Raw genomic sequence first — 15,000 nt, forward strand, 5'->3', positions numbered from 1 at the left:
TCTTTTTAACTTTATATGGAAGTTGCGTAGAAAATAGTAAAATGAAACTATGCATGGGAATGTTGAGTAAAAGTCCTTATGAGATAGTCAAGTAGGATTTTATTTTTTAATTGTAATACCATTGTCTATTAAGAGAAAAGAAGTTTCACATTTCTCACTACTAATTTTCTGTATCAGGCATCATCTTCATGTACAGAGCAATCCAGATGATTGTTCAAAACCAAGTAATTCTTTCTTTTATTACTAAATTGCTGCAACACAAGAAAAGGTCACATGGTAGAGTGGCATTCTGCCAGTGTATGACAACTCAGTGATTGCGATTTTTCAACCGTATTATTCTGAGGGCACTGTGGTAATCAAGAACTATCCATAACTAATGTATAAATAACTGCTTGCTTATCTCTACAATAATCCAACTCAAATTATATATACACAGCAAAAAGCTTATGATAGAAGGTAGAAAATGAATATTTAAAGGTGTATTGTGCATTAGAGCTTTGCGTGTAAATATGTTTATAAAAAAGTTTGTGTATACCATTCTTAAGAACCTTGGTAGCCTACAAGTTTGTGGCTGTCATTTGGTACTAGCATGATCTTCTTTGCCTTCTGCAGCTAATTTTTACCTTTTTTTAATAGTTTCCTTTTGATCAGTGTTGTTCATCCCAGAAATCATTGTGTGTATGTAGTTCTATTTTAGTTAGACACTTTCGTTTCCATGAATATGAAATTAAAATTGGAAAGCTGCCCACTAAACAATAATTTCCACACCTTTCTACAGAAACTTACATAAGATACTTAAGCTTAAAATACTTACTGAATAAAATTTTCAGCGTAGTTGGGGCATATCTACTCTTTTTTCTCTAATCATTTATGATGGTATAGTCAGTAGGAATTTTGCCATCCAAAAGTTATTTTCTGAATTATTGTCATACCCATAATGCTTTCATATTGTATAAATTCTCTGTTAGCTTTATCACTACCCTGAAAAATAAATGAAAGAGTGACAAATGAGGTAAAGAGTTACTTCAGAAGTGTGTGTCAAAGATTGTAAGGGTTTAAAAAATAGACTTGACTCATTCTAGTTTTAGGCACACATGTGGTGTTTACATGTATGTGTGTGCGTGTACATATACACATACATAGACATTTTTAAACAAAAGCTATAACCCCAAAAAAAATTTTTGGAGGGGGGTTATATTCACTTTAAGAATTTCCATTTATATAACTTGGTGGTTTAATTTATTTAAACCAGTGATATAGTAATTTAAAAAAAAAAAAAAAACACTACTTTCTATTGTTAGCAGTTCTTTTTCTGAGAAAATGATAAACAGGCTACATAAAGAACTTGACTCAAAAAAGTGTCTCCTTAACGGAGTCTTAGTTTAGGTATGAGAAAAGAAGGTTTATGTGGGTGTTCATAAGAAAACATCTCCTAATAACTGGTTATTGTTTATTTGTTTTGTTGTCACCTATCTGGGTTTCAGTAAGTCCATCTTTCATGAAATTATTGAGTTTTGTTGGGTTTTTAAAGTTAATTCACTACAAATGTAAAGATGGAAAAGACTCAACTTTTAAGGGAAAAGGCCATGGTAAAACATAGACTATAGTTTCTTGGGTTTGTTTTTTTTTTTTTTTGTCTTGTTTTTGATTCTCTTTTTACTGTACTCTATTTCATAGGTCATTGAATGTTAACACCAAGTGATTAGGTAAAAGATGACAATAGACATCAGAAATATACATCTGTTCCACTGTGAAGTTTTCTTTGAAAAGCAGTTGCTATTAAATTATTTTCTGCCATACTACCAAAGTTCAGAATGTTCTTTTAAAAGGTATATAGTTGGTGAGTTTTATTGATTCTGACTACTGCTGTTCATTTATCAGTTTAACTGAGTTATGGCTCTTAATCACATCTTAGTGCCTAAAACTTCTAACCTGAAAAGAAAAAAAGAGAGAGAAAACTTTGTTACTGGCTTTCTGACAATGGCAGGGAGTGTGTTAAACCAGTGTAAAATTCAATTAAACTGTCTAGCCAGGTTTTTGAAGCTGAAATGCAGACCCTTTCTGTTAAGCTTCTTATTTTCCTGTGACCGACACTGGTGGATGCTGGGTTATGCCAAAACCAACAGGCTGTAAAGTACCTTGTTTCATGCTCCCAGCTGATCAATATTTTTATTTTCCAGGCTTGCCCAGAAATCTGGAGGCAGTATCACCTAACGGTGAGTAGAAACACCTTTTTTATTTTCCTCAAGACCCAGCCTATTTACCCTTCTCTGAACTGCTGACCATAAAATATAGACAAGCATCTCCTGCTGGAAGATAATAAACATCTGAAGAGTTTTTATACAGAGAAAGCAGGAATATACTTTTTCTCTTCTCCCCTCCCTGCTACCCTATCCTCTTATCTTCCTGTTCTTAAAAGATTTTGATTATTTTTTATTACTCACATCATTTGATGATTACATCATGGTATCTCTCAGTGTTCCCAGACTACATTCATTAAATTAAAGGGAAAAAGTATGCTGCGAGCCTTAAAAAAAAGTAGTAATCCATTATCTTAAAAATGCCACGTTATCTATAGTCCACAAGCATATAGTCCACAATATCTTCCAATATTATTTTTCTGACTTTACCAATACCATTTTTTCTGACTTTACTGAAATATTACACATTTTTAATGAAGCTAGAAAAAAGCTTAATATATCTTTCATATAGAACAATTCAACTGTCATATCCTCAAGCCCCTCTTGACTTATTATTCAAAGTGTATAAATATAAATACCTGCTTAGTAGCCATACAAGTTATTCAATTTTCTGGGGTTTTTTAAATTATGATTTTAAGCTAAGTAGAAGCATAAAAGCTAGTTTCCTGTAGAATCTAATTGGCTAATGATCAATATTATGAAGTCACTTTACTTTTAATTTTAATATTTGACATGTTTATATTTCAATAATTTACCATAGCCCTAATTGGTCATTTCTTTTTAATGTATTAAATGTATTTAAGAGATAATACTTTTTGAAATTATATATACCATTATATGATGTAATTAAAAGCTGTTCCTTAAAGTTTAGGGTATTAAAAAGTTTTTGTTCATGGCAAGACAGGTAGTAAAGTAGGAAAGACAAAGTTTTTATAAAACATGTCTTCCTACTGCTCTCCTCTTATAGAACTAAAAGTAAACCAACAGGTAGACTCAGACTACCGATCGGTTTGTCATAGACCCAAAGTCAAAGTCTATTAGGTGGTTTGCTTTATTTTGTTATCACTTTATTTAAAGATCCTTAATAGAATGCTGTAATTCCTCCCCTATCCCTCAAAAAGCTTGGTAAAAGCTTTGGTTTAATATATGTGTTTGTGTGTTACCATATATGTTATACATATATATCATAGCTGTTGCTCATGGATTCATTCTCTTTGTGTTTATGTAGCAGTTTTTTATCCTAACATAAAAAAAACTATGGTGAAAATTTACAACCTCAAGTTGATTGAAACCGAATCATGTATTATACCTTTCAAGATCACAGAATCATTCTTTGTAGCTGCATAGCAGTATTTTTCCATCTGTATTTTTATTGTATAATATCTTAATGGATTTGACATTGCATTTCTTTCCCCTTCTCCCCTAATTAGAGAATTCTAATCTTGGAAACTTGAAGCATGGAAATTACTATTTTAAATCCACTATTTTCATTATTTGTAACTATGTTTTCTATAGAACTGTCATAGCAGGTTAGAAATTGATGTTCAATATAACAGTAAAAGTATTTAAAGGTTTGCTTAATATGGTAGCTTTTCAGAAACGTAAATTATAAGAATAATTAGGAAAAAACAAAATAGAAAGCAAAATGGATTTACGTTTTGGGGAATTAACATATAGCCTAACTATTTTGGAAAAGCATTTCATCCCAATCTGGAATCCTGATTAATTTCTCAAAATAATATTGAAGTGACTATTATACTTCATAATTATTGAGTTTAAATTAATAATTACTATGCAAGTCTAAATATAAAATTAGTATGTTTATAAACATAAAAATAAATATGTGCATATATATATCAGTCCATCTAAAGTAAAATAGTTAAATAATTATGTAAAGTATCTTAGCAGTATATAGGAAATATCCAAATGTGTGTAATAAGCAGTAGTCAATCCTGGATAAAGCCAAGATGCATGGTGATTTTAGCCATCTTCAGCTCCTTTAGTAGGCGATGGACTGCCATCTATTGACTCACAGCAGCCCTCACACTTGAATGTGGATTCAGTCAGAGCAATGACCAAGCAATGAAGCCTAGGTTAGAATTGCTGCAACTGTGTAATCATTTAAACCAGTCTGCTTAAAACTCCAGAACTTTCTACACTTAATTATTACTTTATTTTTCTAAACAAAAAACCAACATTACTTACCCAAATGAACTGTGCTTTTTGGGGAAAAAATTGATTAATGTATCCAGTTTGAAAATGTTTACATTTGGGAACTTTTCAGTGTCTTTTATGTGCCTCCCAGCCAGTAGGACTGGAAGGTCATTTACAGAGCAGCCTAAGTTTAGTAAATACAAGAAATCACTTTATTTTAAAAAAAAAAAAAAAAGGCCATAACTTAAACAATATTATTTGCCAAAGACATAAGAAAGGCAATGAAGTCACGTACTATGGTGACATCTAAAGAGATTTGTGAAGTGTTCCAAATCAAAATTTTCTTAAAACACATTCTGAAGTAAGAAAAATGTTATAGAAAAGAAATATTCATTATTTTTAGCAATTTCATGAGAGGTAATAAAGTAAAGCCTCCTTAACTACTTGTGGAGCCCTAGTGGCACAGTGCTTAAGTGTTAGGCTGCTAACCAAAAGGTCGGCAGTTATAATCCACCAGCCGCTCCTTGAAAACCCTGTGGGGCAGTTCTACTCTGCCCTATGGGGTCCCTGTGAGTCAAAATCAACTCGACAGCAATAGGTTTCGGTTGGGTAACTACTTGTATCTGAATAGAATAACTTTTTAACTAAACTTGACTAGACTTCACTACATTAATAAAAATTAATCCACTATTCTGAAAGGTGCAGGTTAATAAAATTCTAAAATTACATTAACATATATGGCATATAGCATATATTATAACCACTATATATTGAAAACCCTGGTGGCGTAGTGTTAAGTGCTACAGCTGCTAACCAAAGGGTCGGCAGTTCAAATCCGCCAGGCACTCCTTGGAAACTCTATGGGGCAGTTCTACTCTGTCCTATAGGGTCGCTATGAGTCGGAATCGACTTGAGGGCACTGGGTTTTGGGTTTTATATGGCTATACCATTTTTCTTTTTATATTTTAATTGTTATAAAATTATGTTATATAACTTAGTGGCTTTAGATTATTTAGAGATCTGCATAAAAAAAGAATTTTTATTCAGCAATTAAATAATTTCCCCCAATAGTTAATGTTTTTATGTCTTCTAAAAGTGTTTAGAAAGTTTTAAAAATCTTCAATAATACAACACTGTTCTTGTATTTTAATTTCTGCTATACTTTCAGATTTTAGTAAAGCTTGGCCTTGAATATTCTTTTTCATCTTTCAAATAACTCATTCTAGATTAATTTTTCCCTCTTTAAGTATTCAAGAAGGAAAGTCCCTTTCCCCATCCCCTGTCATTTCTAGTCTCATTTCTATTAAAAATCCTAGGCCAAAATGAGCACCAACAGAGTTCTACAACCAACAAAATTTTTTTACTAATGGAGGCTATAATTTGACATGCTTTGGACAGTTTGTTAATCTTGTTTTTAATTTACTTACTTTAAAAAGTAACCAGGACTTTGCTGTTTGGGGCTGTATGTGTTAAGAACCAAAAAGGACAATGTATCTTTTATGTTTAATTTTGCCCTTAGATTTCTTTGTGTGTGCTGTTAAAATGTATTACAACCTACAACCTTTTATTTTAAGTAAGAATATAAATAGGAAGCAAATGTAACTTTTTAAAAAATTAAGTCTCAAGTGTTTCTTTAAATATAATGTTTAGAATGCCTGGTGTTCACACTTAGAAAAGTAAAATATTTCCTGTTAGGGAAAGGGAGAGAGTAATGATTTTCCGTGCTTTCCTTTCTGGCAGGGGAAAATTTTAGCTTATGGTCAGAGTTCACTAATAATCAAGCAGTCTTACCTGACCTGTTTGAATGACAGATTATATGTTATGGGCCATAATTAACAATAGTTCATTTAATTTAGCTGCTCAGTTTTTTTTACTAGAGAGCATCAATTTAAAGGACACTCTCTGGGTTTTCATAGTATGGAAGTGAGAGATTTACACTAAATGACAGTATTACTCTTTAAAGCATTTTACACCATACCAGAAGGTAGAAAAGGCCTAAATGTCAACAGATTTGAATTTAACTTTAGAGCTATGTTTTATAGTCCAGCAGGAAGGAATATGAAAGTGGATTTGGAAGTTCTGAGGCTATAGCTATACGAAACTCTTTATCCTGAGATTGTGATGTAAGGTAGGGTAGGTAACAGTTTTCTAACTGCCTAAAGCTAAATGAAATATTTGTCTTCTAAAGTAACTTAAAATGGGAAATAAAGAGTTTTAAAAAGTCAGTCCCAAGCCGGAATCTTTTCTTTTTATGGAAAAAATCTCTCTCTCTCTTAATTGGATATACGTTGTGAATCCTAAATACTTTTCTGAGAGCTCCTTGGCTGCATAAGCAGACCTGCAAAACCGCAAGAACCCACCCACCCAGTAGATACCAAGTGATAGATCTTCCTGTTTTCTTTTGTCTAAGAAAAATAGAACTGGCCGCATGTTATATTTTAAAATATTAAATAGCTCCAAAATAGAGTGAGACCTAACTAGGTCCTTGTACCACTTTTGGAGGCCTGGCACACAGATTATCATAAACTTAACACTTTGCAAATTCATTTTGAAAGTTTTAATTTTGGTGGTTTAAATCCATTTTGCCACCTCCCTCGGGAGCCAGGAATACTCATGAATAACTTCTTGTTTGTTTTCTTTATGCTTGGTGTTGCTGTTTCAATATTTTGATTGACCAAGTGTTGCTATGGAGGCATTGCATCTCCTTGTCAAATTTTCAGAGATTTAGGTTTTATTTAAAATGCCCTTAGTACTAAAACATTACTGAGTTGAACATAGTTGTCCTTTGATGATTCACAAGGCACGTCACTATTTTGTAGTACCCAGGGACGGATTACCCAATGAGCAAGATCACATGGGTTTATTTGTATTTACTAATCTGTAGTGCAGTTTCACCTGTTTTTCATCACATCAAAGATGCAGTGAAACCCTTATGAAATTGATCACCACAGATTAGTAAGTAAACACAGTTAAGCCTATGCAGACCTTGCTTACTGCTTAATGAGTCCCTGCTAGTACCTTAGGGCCATCTTTCTATTGTAGTGCTACAAAGTAAGTCAGACTGATTTATCTTTCAGGTTACTTCGTGTCTGAATAATTAAGAATTTTCTGAGTAAGCGCTGATGGTTTATTTTCTAATACTCCACCTCTAATAACAGGAAATGCATTTGTACAGTGAAAAAAAATTCAAGATTTTTCAAATGGAAAATGTTTATTAATAGTTTTATATTTACTGAAACACTTTGTTCTGGAAGAATTTAGTGTAAAAATTATGCTGTAATTTTTTTCTTCAATCCTACCATGTTCTGAATTTAGCATAAAAGATAAGTACTACCTTTACAGAGTAGGTCAACGGACTTTTTTTTTTTTTCCTCTCGTTTTACATCTCTATTTCACTAGCATCTTGGACCACATTTTGTCAGAACTTACCATTGGAAGCAATTGGAAAACGCAATTTCAAAGCAAATGAAACCTGGAATTATCAATCTCAATAAATGAGATTCATTTAAAAATAAATACAATTTGCCAGATCATCAAAAAGCAATTTTCTAAAGCTTCTGTAAAGGGAAGGGGGGAAAGTGAACATTCTCAATTATAAATGCATATTTTATTTTTCTTCTTACATTGTTTCCTCACACATTTGGAAATTGTATGTATACATATTTATTTTTTGAATGGGATAGAATAAAGTGATTGGATATAATTTATTTATGCTTATTGGGAGAATAATATCAATATCGTTTCTATTTATGGGAAGAACTCAATATTTTCTTCTCAGAGGAATACACAGTATATACCCCTTCAAAGACTCCATTCCCAACATTCGTGATTTTCAGTATTTTAATACAAAAGTTAATTTGTTTAACTGGGAAATCAATATGGCATATTTTGAGTAGGTTTTTCTTGGGTTGACATATTTAAATATTATCAAGTGCTTTATGGCAATAATGCTAATTTAAGTATTTCAAATAATCAAGCAATGGAAAGTGCGCAGCATTCGTACAGTTTAGAAAAAGACTCCTTATAAATGTTTTACATAGAAGCAGCTGTACTTTTGCCATCAAAGCAGCTGTGTTTTTGCCATCTTCTAAATATCTTTAATGTCCTAATCACCCTTCATAATGATATTTATTCATTTTTTTATACTGTGTGTTACACAATAATTAACTAAATCTGAATCTGTAGCATTAACAATAACTTTGGTTTAACAAAAAAAAGTTCCTGTGCTTTTTGTCTGCCCCTTAGTGACTGGACACATCCACCGTTACATTTAGGACTTACGTATTTACTGTAGGAGCTCCAATTTTTACTTCTGTTTTATAAGCTTTAAGAAATACTTGTGATCATTTATATTTTCTTCCTGTTAACAAATATTTCTCCTGAGAATGAAAAAAAGATGGAGAATTACATTTAGAATTTTTACTACCCTTTCTTCCCAAGCTATGTTCACCTTCACTTACAAACAAATTATAGTCATTATAGGGGCAATTTCTTGTTGATAATTAAATTTAATTTTGTGGTAATTCATAAATTCCATTTGTATGTGTTCATAATTTTAATGTGTATAACACACCTAAAAACTTTTTTTCTCCTTAAAAAACATACATTATTCATATAATCCCAAAGATTCACAACTCTACACTTTGAAATAGCGCCCCTGCTATGGCAAAAATGAATGTAAATATAAGTAGGTAGCCTTAAAATTTTCAAGATTCACGCAGTTTACCGCTGCACAATGTCTGAGTATATGATAAATCGTGGTTTCAAAATCTGAAATGTTGAGTAATGCCTATTTTTGTCATGCTAACTATAAAAGAGCATAGAAGTATAATGCAGAATAATTTTAGTGTATTCAAGTGATTATTTTTCATATGTACTTTGAACTTTGAACATATGATTCCTGCCAATCCTTAAAATTGAACTTGTCATAATTTTCTCTGGACATTTTAGTGCAGCGATACCTGTTGGTGCTGAGTCGATTTCGACTCATAGCCACCCTGTAGGACAGAGTTAGGACTGCCCACAGGGTTTCCAAGGCTGTAAATCTTTACAGAAGCAGAATGCTACATCTTCATCCCGTGGAGTGGCTGGTAGGTTCGAACCACCGGCCTGTCAGTTAGCAGTCAGACGCTTAACCACTGCCCCAGCAGGGCTAAAACTAGATAAAGTGTACAGGGCCAATGATATTTGTATTAAGCATTCCTTTTAGTGACCATGCATGTGAATGATGTGGAAGAATCAAGTAATTCCTAACAGGTTTTAAGTATTTATAAATCACTTAGTTACTCTAAGTCGCAATTAACCATAACCTTTAAGGGTTTTGGTCAGTCATTTGAATAATCTGTAGGAAAAGACTCCTGAAAGGACCTGTTGACTTGCTGACATGAAGGATCTCTCTGTACTAGTGTTATGTTTTCTGTTATGGTAACAAACTGCAATAACAAATTTAAGCTGAATTAAGTTTGAAGTTTCAAAAGTACAGTCTCTCAAGGGACTAAGAGTGGTGATTTTTTTATAAAATCATTCAGGTTTGTCATTTGATCCCCACATATTAAAGAGTCATGAGAATTATGTGTGTTTTTGTACATATAAAAGTATTTTCTTCTGGCCATTTTGAGCTTGGCAATGGTGCTCTAAGACCAACAACTCTTGCTTTTAAAAAATATCAAAAATGTTATATGCAGTAAAATGCTACATGTTTAAGAATATTTAACAAAAATTTTTTTTTTTTTTAAGTATCTTTGGAACTAAACTGCAGCTTCACCTTAATTGGTACACAAATACACTGGTAGATCACATTTCAAAAACAAGAATAATTCAAAATGAAATGATCAGAAATTTATATTAACTTAAAAACCAAAAAACTAAACCCATTGCCGTCGAGTCGATTCTGACTCATAGTGACCCTAAAGGACAGAGTAGAACTGCCCCATTGGGTTTCCAGGGAGTGCCTGATAGATTTGAACTGCCAACCTTTTGATTAGCAGCCTTAGCTCTTAACCACTATGCCACCAGGGTTTCCTATATTAACTTAGCTTTGTATAAAGAACTCACATGTGTTTTTCAGTTGGTAACGATGCTATCAGTTTACTTTCACTCCTTTTTAAAAAACGCATAGAACAGAATCTATTGGACAGATTATAAGGTCAGCTTTTTAATTTTGTAATATGTCCATGTCTATAAATACCCATTTTACATAAATATGTTCCTTTACATGTATTTTAATTTTTTGATTACCCCACATCCTTTTTGGTCAGCTGAACGAAGCTTTGGACCATATCTCAACTTTGTTTATGCAATAAAAACCCAATTTTGTCTCTCTTGGGTCCCTCACATTTCCTTGATTTCAGCTGCACATCATCTCCCACAGTTGCACCACATTTTGTTCATTTTACTGAAGTCCTGAGAAAAACTTGCCTGAAGGGCAGGCATACTTCTGAGGATATTACAAGGGAGTGTTTTATATCATAATATACATGGAAGGATGCCAGCTTTGGGATCAAGTGAAAGTATTTAACTTCACAGATCTTTGGTTTCTTCACGTGAAAAATGGGGATAATGCCTTATAGGATTGTTAGAAGTGTGCAATAAGATGATAAATAAAAAGTACTTGACATAGTGCCGGGCACATGAGCTATAATATAGCAAACCTGTAGACACATCACACCTGTACAGATGACACCTGCACTGATGTCCCAGACTCATATTATGTATCTTTTAAGAAGACTGCTTTTTTCCCAAATGAGGAGGTTCGTTATGACCTGTATGCTATGTCTCCAAAAAATGTTTTCTTCTTATAGTTGTTGAAATTAGAATTCTTACAGTAAGTATCCTTTGTTAACAGAATCATTTACCTCAGCTTTCATTTTCTAATTATTTATACTTGTTTTCTTCTTTTTTAGAAATGTAGGTTAGGAACCTTTAATTAAGTATAGCAAACTTGAATTATTTTCTTAATTTGATTTACCTAAAAATCTTTATAATAATAAACGAGGTTAGATCACAAAAGTATTTAGGCCATTTTCTTTTCTAATGAAAATGATTATGTAAAATATTTACCATGTAAGGAGCCCTGGTGGCGCAGCGGTTAAACATTTGGCTGCTAACCGAAAGGACAGTGGTTCAAACCCACTTGCCACTCCAAGGGAGAAGGATATGGCAATCTACTTCCATAAAGATTTACAGCCTTGGAAACCCCATGGGGCCGTTCTACGCTATCCTGTAGGGTCGCTTTGAGTCGAAATCAACTCAACGGCAGTAAGTTTGGCAAAGATGCGGTGATATCATTTTGAAAAATAGATATCAACTTAATAAATGTATAATGCTTAAGTGATAATGTCAACACCATCTAACTATAGTTAACTACTCATAAGCAAATGAAATTATATACATCTTTGCTTCCTCTATAAGTGAAGAGAATAATATAAAAAATCAAATTCACCCACCAACACCACAATTATAAAAAAAAAAAAAAAAAAGCTGTCTACTGAAGGTAGAGGATTTATGTTAATCTGATGAGGAATGAAACAAAGTAGCACACCGGGTCTTTGCACATCTGATAAAAACAGTTGATGCCTTCACATGACTGGTGCCAGAAACCAGCCTGATTTTGTAGCGGAATGTTATGGCACAAGAGCTTGGTCAGTTGTTTTGCAGGCTCCTGAGTCATTCACTCTCATATAGTTCCAGCAAAAAAGGCAACACATAATTAAGGACTTTCTCAGTGCATAAGGTTTGCATTCTTTCAAAGAGCATTTCTGTTCCACGTTTGTTCCTTATTTTGAGACAAGCATGGAGATATACTCATGGAGATAAGATGGAGCATGAAATAAAAGCAAAAAACAGGTCCTTACATCAGAGGAATTCCCTGCTTCTGTGACTGGTGGTTAAGAGTATTTCAGTAGAATAAGCAGGATGGAGGAGATGCTTTGGGTTGTAAGTCATGTAGAGTTATGGTAAAAATGAAAACCTTGGGGTTTATTTGGATCCCCTGTGTATTTGCTAATAAATATAATAGAACTGTGGTTCCATTCTTCTATAGTTTTTCAATGGAGATTTATATGTAAAATATATAAGCAGATTTGAATATGTTAAGCATTCCATATAGTCAGAAGATATATATTAATGTGGTTTTATATTTTATAGTCCACCCTAAGAAACATTCAGATCAAATATCCATGTATATGTTCTTTTCTGTCCCTTCCCCCCACACCCTCTCTCCACGCCCTCCTCATCCCTCCACCCTGCATCAAAGCTTGTGGTCCTTTTCCATCCATGTACTAAAAGGTTTCTTTGTAAACCAGGCCATTTGTCCATCATTGTTTGGGGTCCAAACAGTGGTAAGATACCCTGTCACTGATCCCGCATGCTATGAATGGCAGCTCCTCTCTGGACAATTGGTGGAGGGGCTGAGAAATATTCCTGAGAGGATTATTTAACCTTTCAATTTAGAGGGCACAAAGCCTGGCTGATTAATGAACTTTCTGATGGGCGCCGATAAGCGGATCTATTTCTTTATTTCCCCTAAAAGTGATTCCTTCTCCTGCCCATATTACTATAATCTTAAACTTAAAATGCGGCAAATAGATTAAAAAACAGCACTAAAGAGTTTATCTGGCTGGCAAACTGAAGGAGCTAAATTAAAATTGGTAATGACAGCAGTGGCTCAGCCTCATATATGGTTTTTAAATGCACTGTGTATTCTGAAGAGACTTATTCTGCAGCTCGCCTGGTAATGACTGCTTTTGGTGCACAGTCTGGGGCTGGCTTCTGTTATCCCCACCCCCCACCGCCACCCCCCCCCCCCAAAAAAATGAGTTGTGTTATCTGGATGGCTGCAGACACATACGCATCCCCCTTTCTCACTGCATGGGCAGACAAGGTCGATAGCATTACAAGGTATTTGTGGCAGTGCTTGTTTCAGTTTTCAGAGCTGCCAGTTTCCAGGCGGATTTGAATTACAAAAGAAGAAGCTGGCATGAAAATTGAAAGGTTTTATCGGCTGGTCTGAAGCCTCATAGCACATTGCTTATTTATGCAGTCCATTTGCACCAGGAAATATAAAAAGGAAATACATTTTTAAAATAAGGCCATAAAGACCCAGATATGTTTAAAGATGGCAAATAAAATATAGATACCTATAATATCTTTCCAGGAAACGATTTTCACTTAATGTTGCACATTACTTCAGAAGAGCATTTATGTTGCTGTCATAAATTTGTGCATTTGTGTCACTATGTAGGTAGTCTCTGGGGATTAAGAAGGAAGCTTTTGCTAACTTACTTTAAAATTAAAATAGACGGAGGGATAGCTCTGCAGTTGGAAAGCTACATTGGAAATATTTAAATAGAGTGGTAAATTAAACTTAAACTAACATTTTTGCATTCCATGTAAAATTAGCTATGGCCCAGTGAATAAATGCCACTGCCTTTGGAGAAAATTGGGATGCTTTTTACCATGAAGATTTGCAACATTCAGGAAGTGAATTACTGTGATCCTTACTGTCTTGCATATGGTCATTGTTCTCTGCTTACTTAGGTTTTTTTTTTGGGGGGGGGGTTGCATTTACCCAAATAAAGCCATAAATCAATAGCTTTAATAGCCCCCTTTTATAAAACATGCTTATTTTATTTTAGTCTTCAAATTATTATCTTTTAGATTTTGCCTAGTACTTAAATGTTGTGAATATATAATCTTTCAACTACTAGGAGTTATACCAACAATTTATATTTATCCATGTTACTTTAACGTGTGTTTTACTTACTGAAAAGAGGTACACTCATGCAATCCCTTAAACTCAGGATTATATAAAATGAAGACATAAGTATACAAACATCAATAGTACAAGGACTTGAATAATTAATGGTTTTACTGCTGGTCATTTGCAACCTTCAACCCATTGGTTTGTAAAACTTAAGACTATCCGGAAGAGACAGGAAAGAAGTTACATGTATATAACAAATACCGAATCAATAAAGCAACACTATTCTGCTGCAATTCAAATGAACACTGTTTTAGAATCCATTTTCCAATAAAGCAAATTACTCTCAGCTTTAAACCATGAGAGATGCAATTTTTTGCAGTTTTCATTTTACCAGTGTCTGGTACCTTTCTCATGTTTTCATGACCTGGATTAATTACTTCATGTATCTTTTTTTTAACAGAGAAAATATCAAAAGCATACTCGTCTGTTGCATGCTAATGATGTGCTGTACATTTTTTCATGAATTTTCATAAGGATTTTTTTCTACGTAGCGTGTGTGGCTTAATGATGTAATCACCCGATAGACTAGAAAATGCTCCAAAGGAGACGTTCCGGTCTGTTGTGTACATAATACATGTTTCAAAAATCTGCCTAATTAAGGAATTACCCAATGGATTGGGAGCTGTTGGGTACATGACATAGTTTTTTTTTTTTTTTCAACACATTAACAATATTATATGTGTATCATTATGCATATAGTTTTAATGGCATTTTTAGAATGTTGAGAAAATTAGTAATGTCCACTGGAATACAGTTGAACTTTTTTTTCCCCTGAGAAAAAATAAAAGCTTAAAACACTTCATAAAGGAAGCAGTGCTTTGACTGGGAAAATAGTTTTGGCTATGACAAATCTGATCAATGTCTAATCTCTAAAATCTACAA

The 15,000-nt window shown here is 33.5% G+C and overlaps 1 protein-coding gene across 2 annotated transcripts in view; it reads left to right on the forward strand.

Annotated features, from left to right (window-relative positions):
* Positions 1-15,000, forward strand: part of ZCCHC7 (zinc finger CCHC-type containing 7) — a 272,556-nt gene that overhangs the window by 237,780 nt on the left and 19,776 nt on the right. For both annotated transcript variants that reach the window (XM_049896565.1, XM_049896566.1), the window contains exon 6: positions 2,181-2,216. In XM_049896565.1, coding sequence (XP_049752522.1) covers positions 2,181-2,216 — 36 coding nt within the window. The remainder of the gene's footprint in view (positions 1-2,180; positions 2,217-15,000) is intronic.

This window comes from Elephas maximus, chromosome 9 (genome assembly GCF_024166365.1).
Source record: "Elephas maximus indicus isolate mEleMax1 chromosome 9, mEleMax1 primary haplotype, whole genome shotgun sequence".
Lineage (NCBI taxonomy): Eukaryota > Metazoa > Chordata > Mammalia > Proboscidea > Elephantidae > Elephas > Elephas maximus.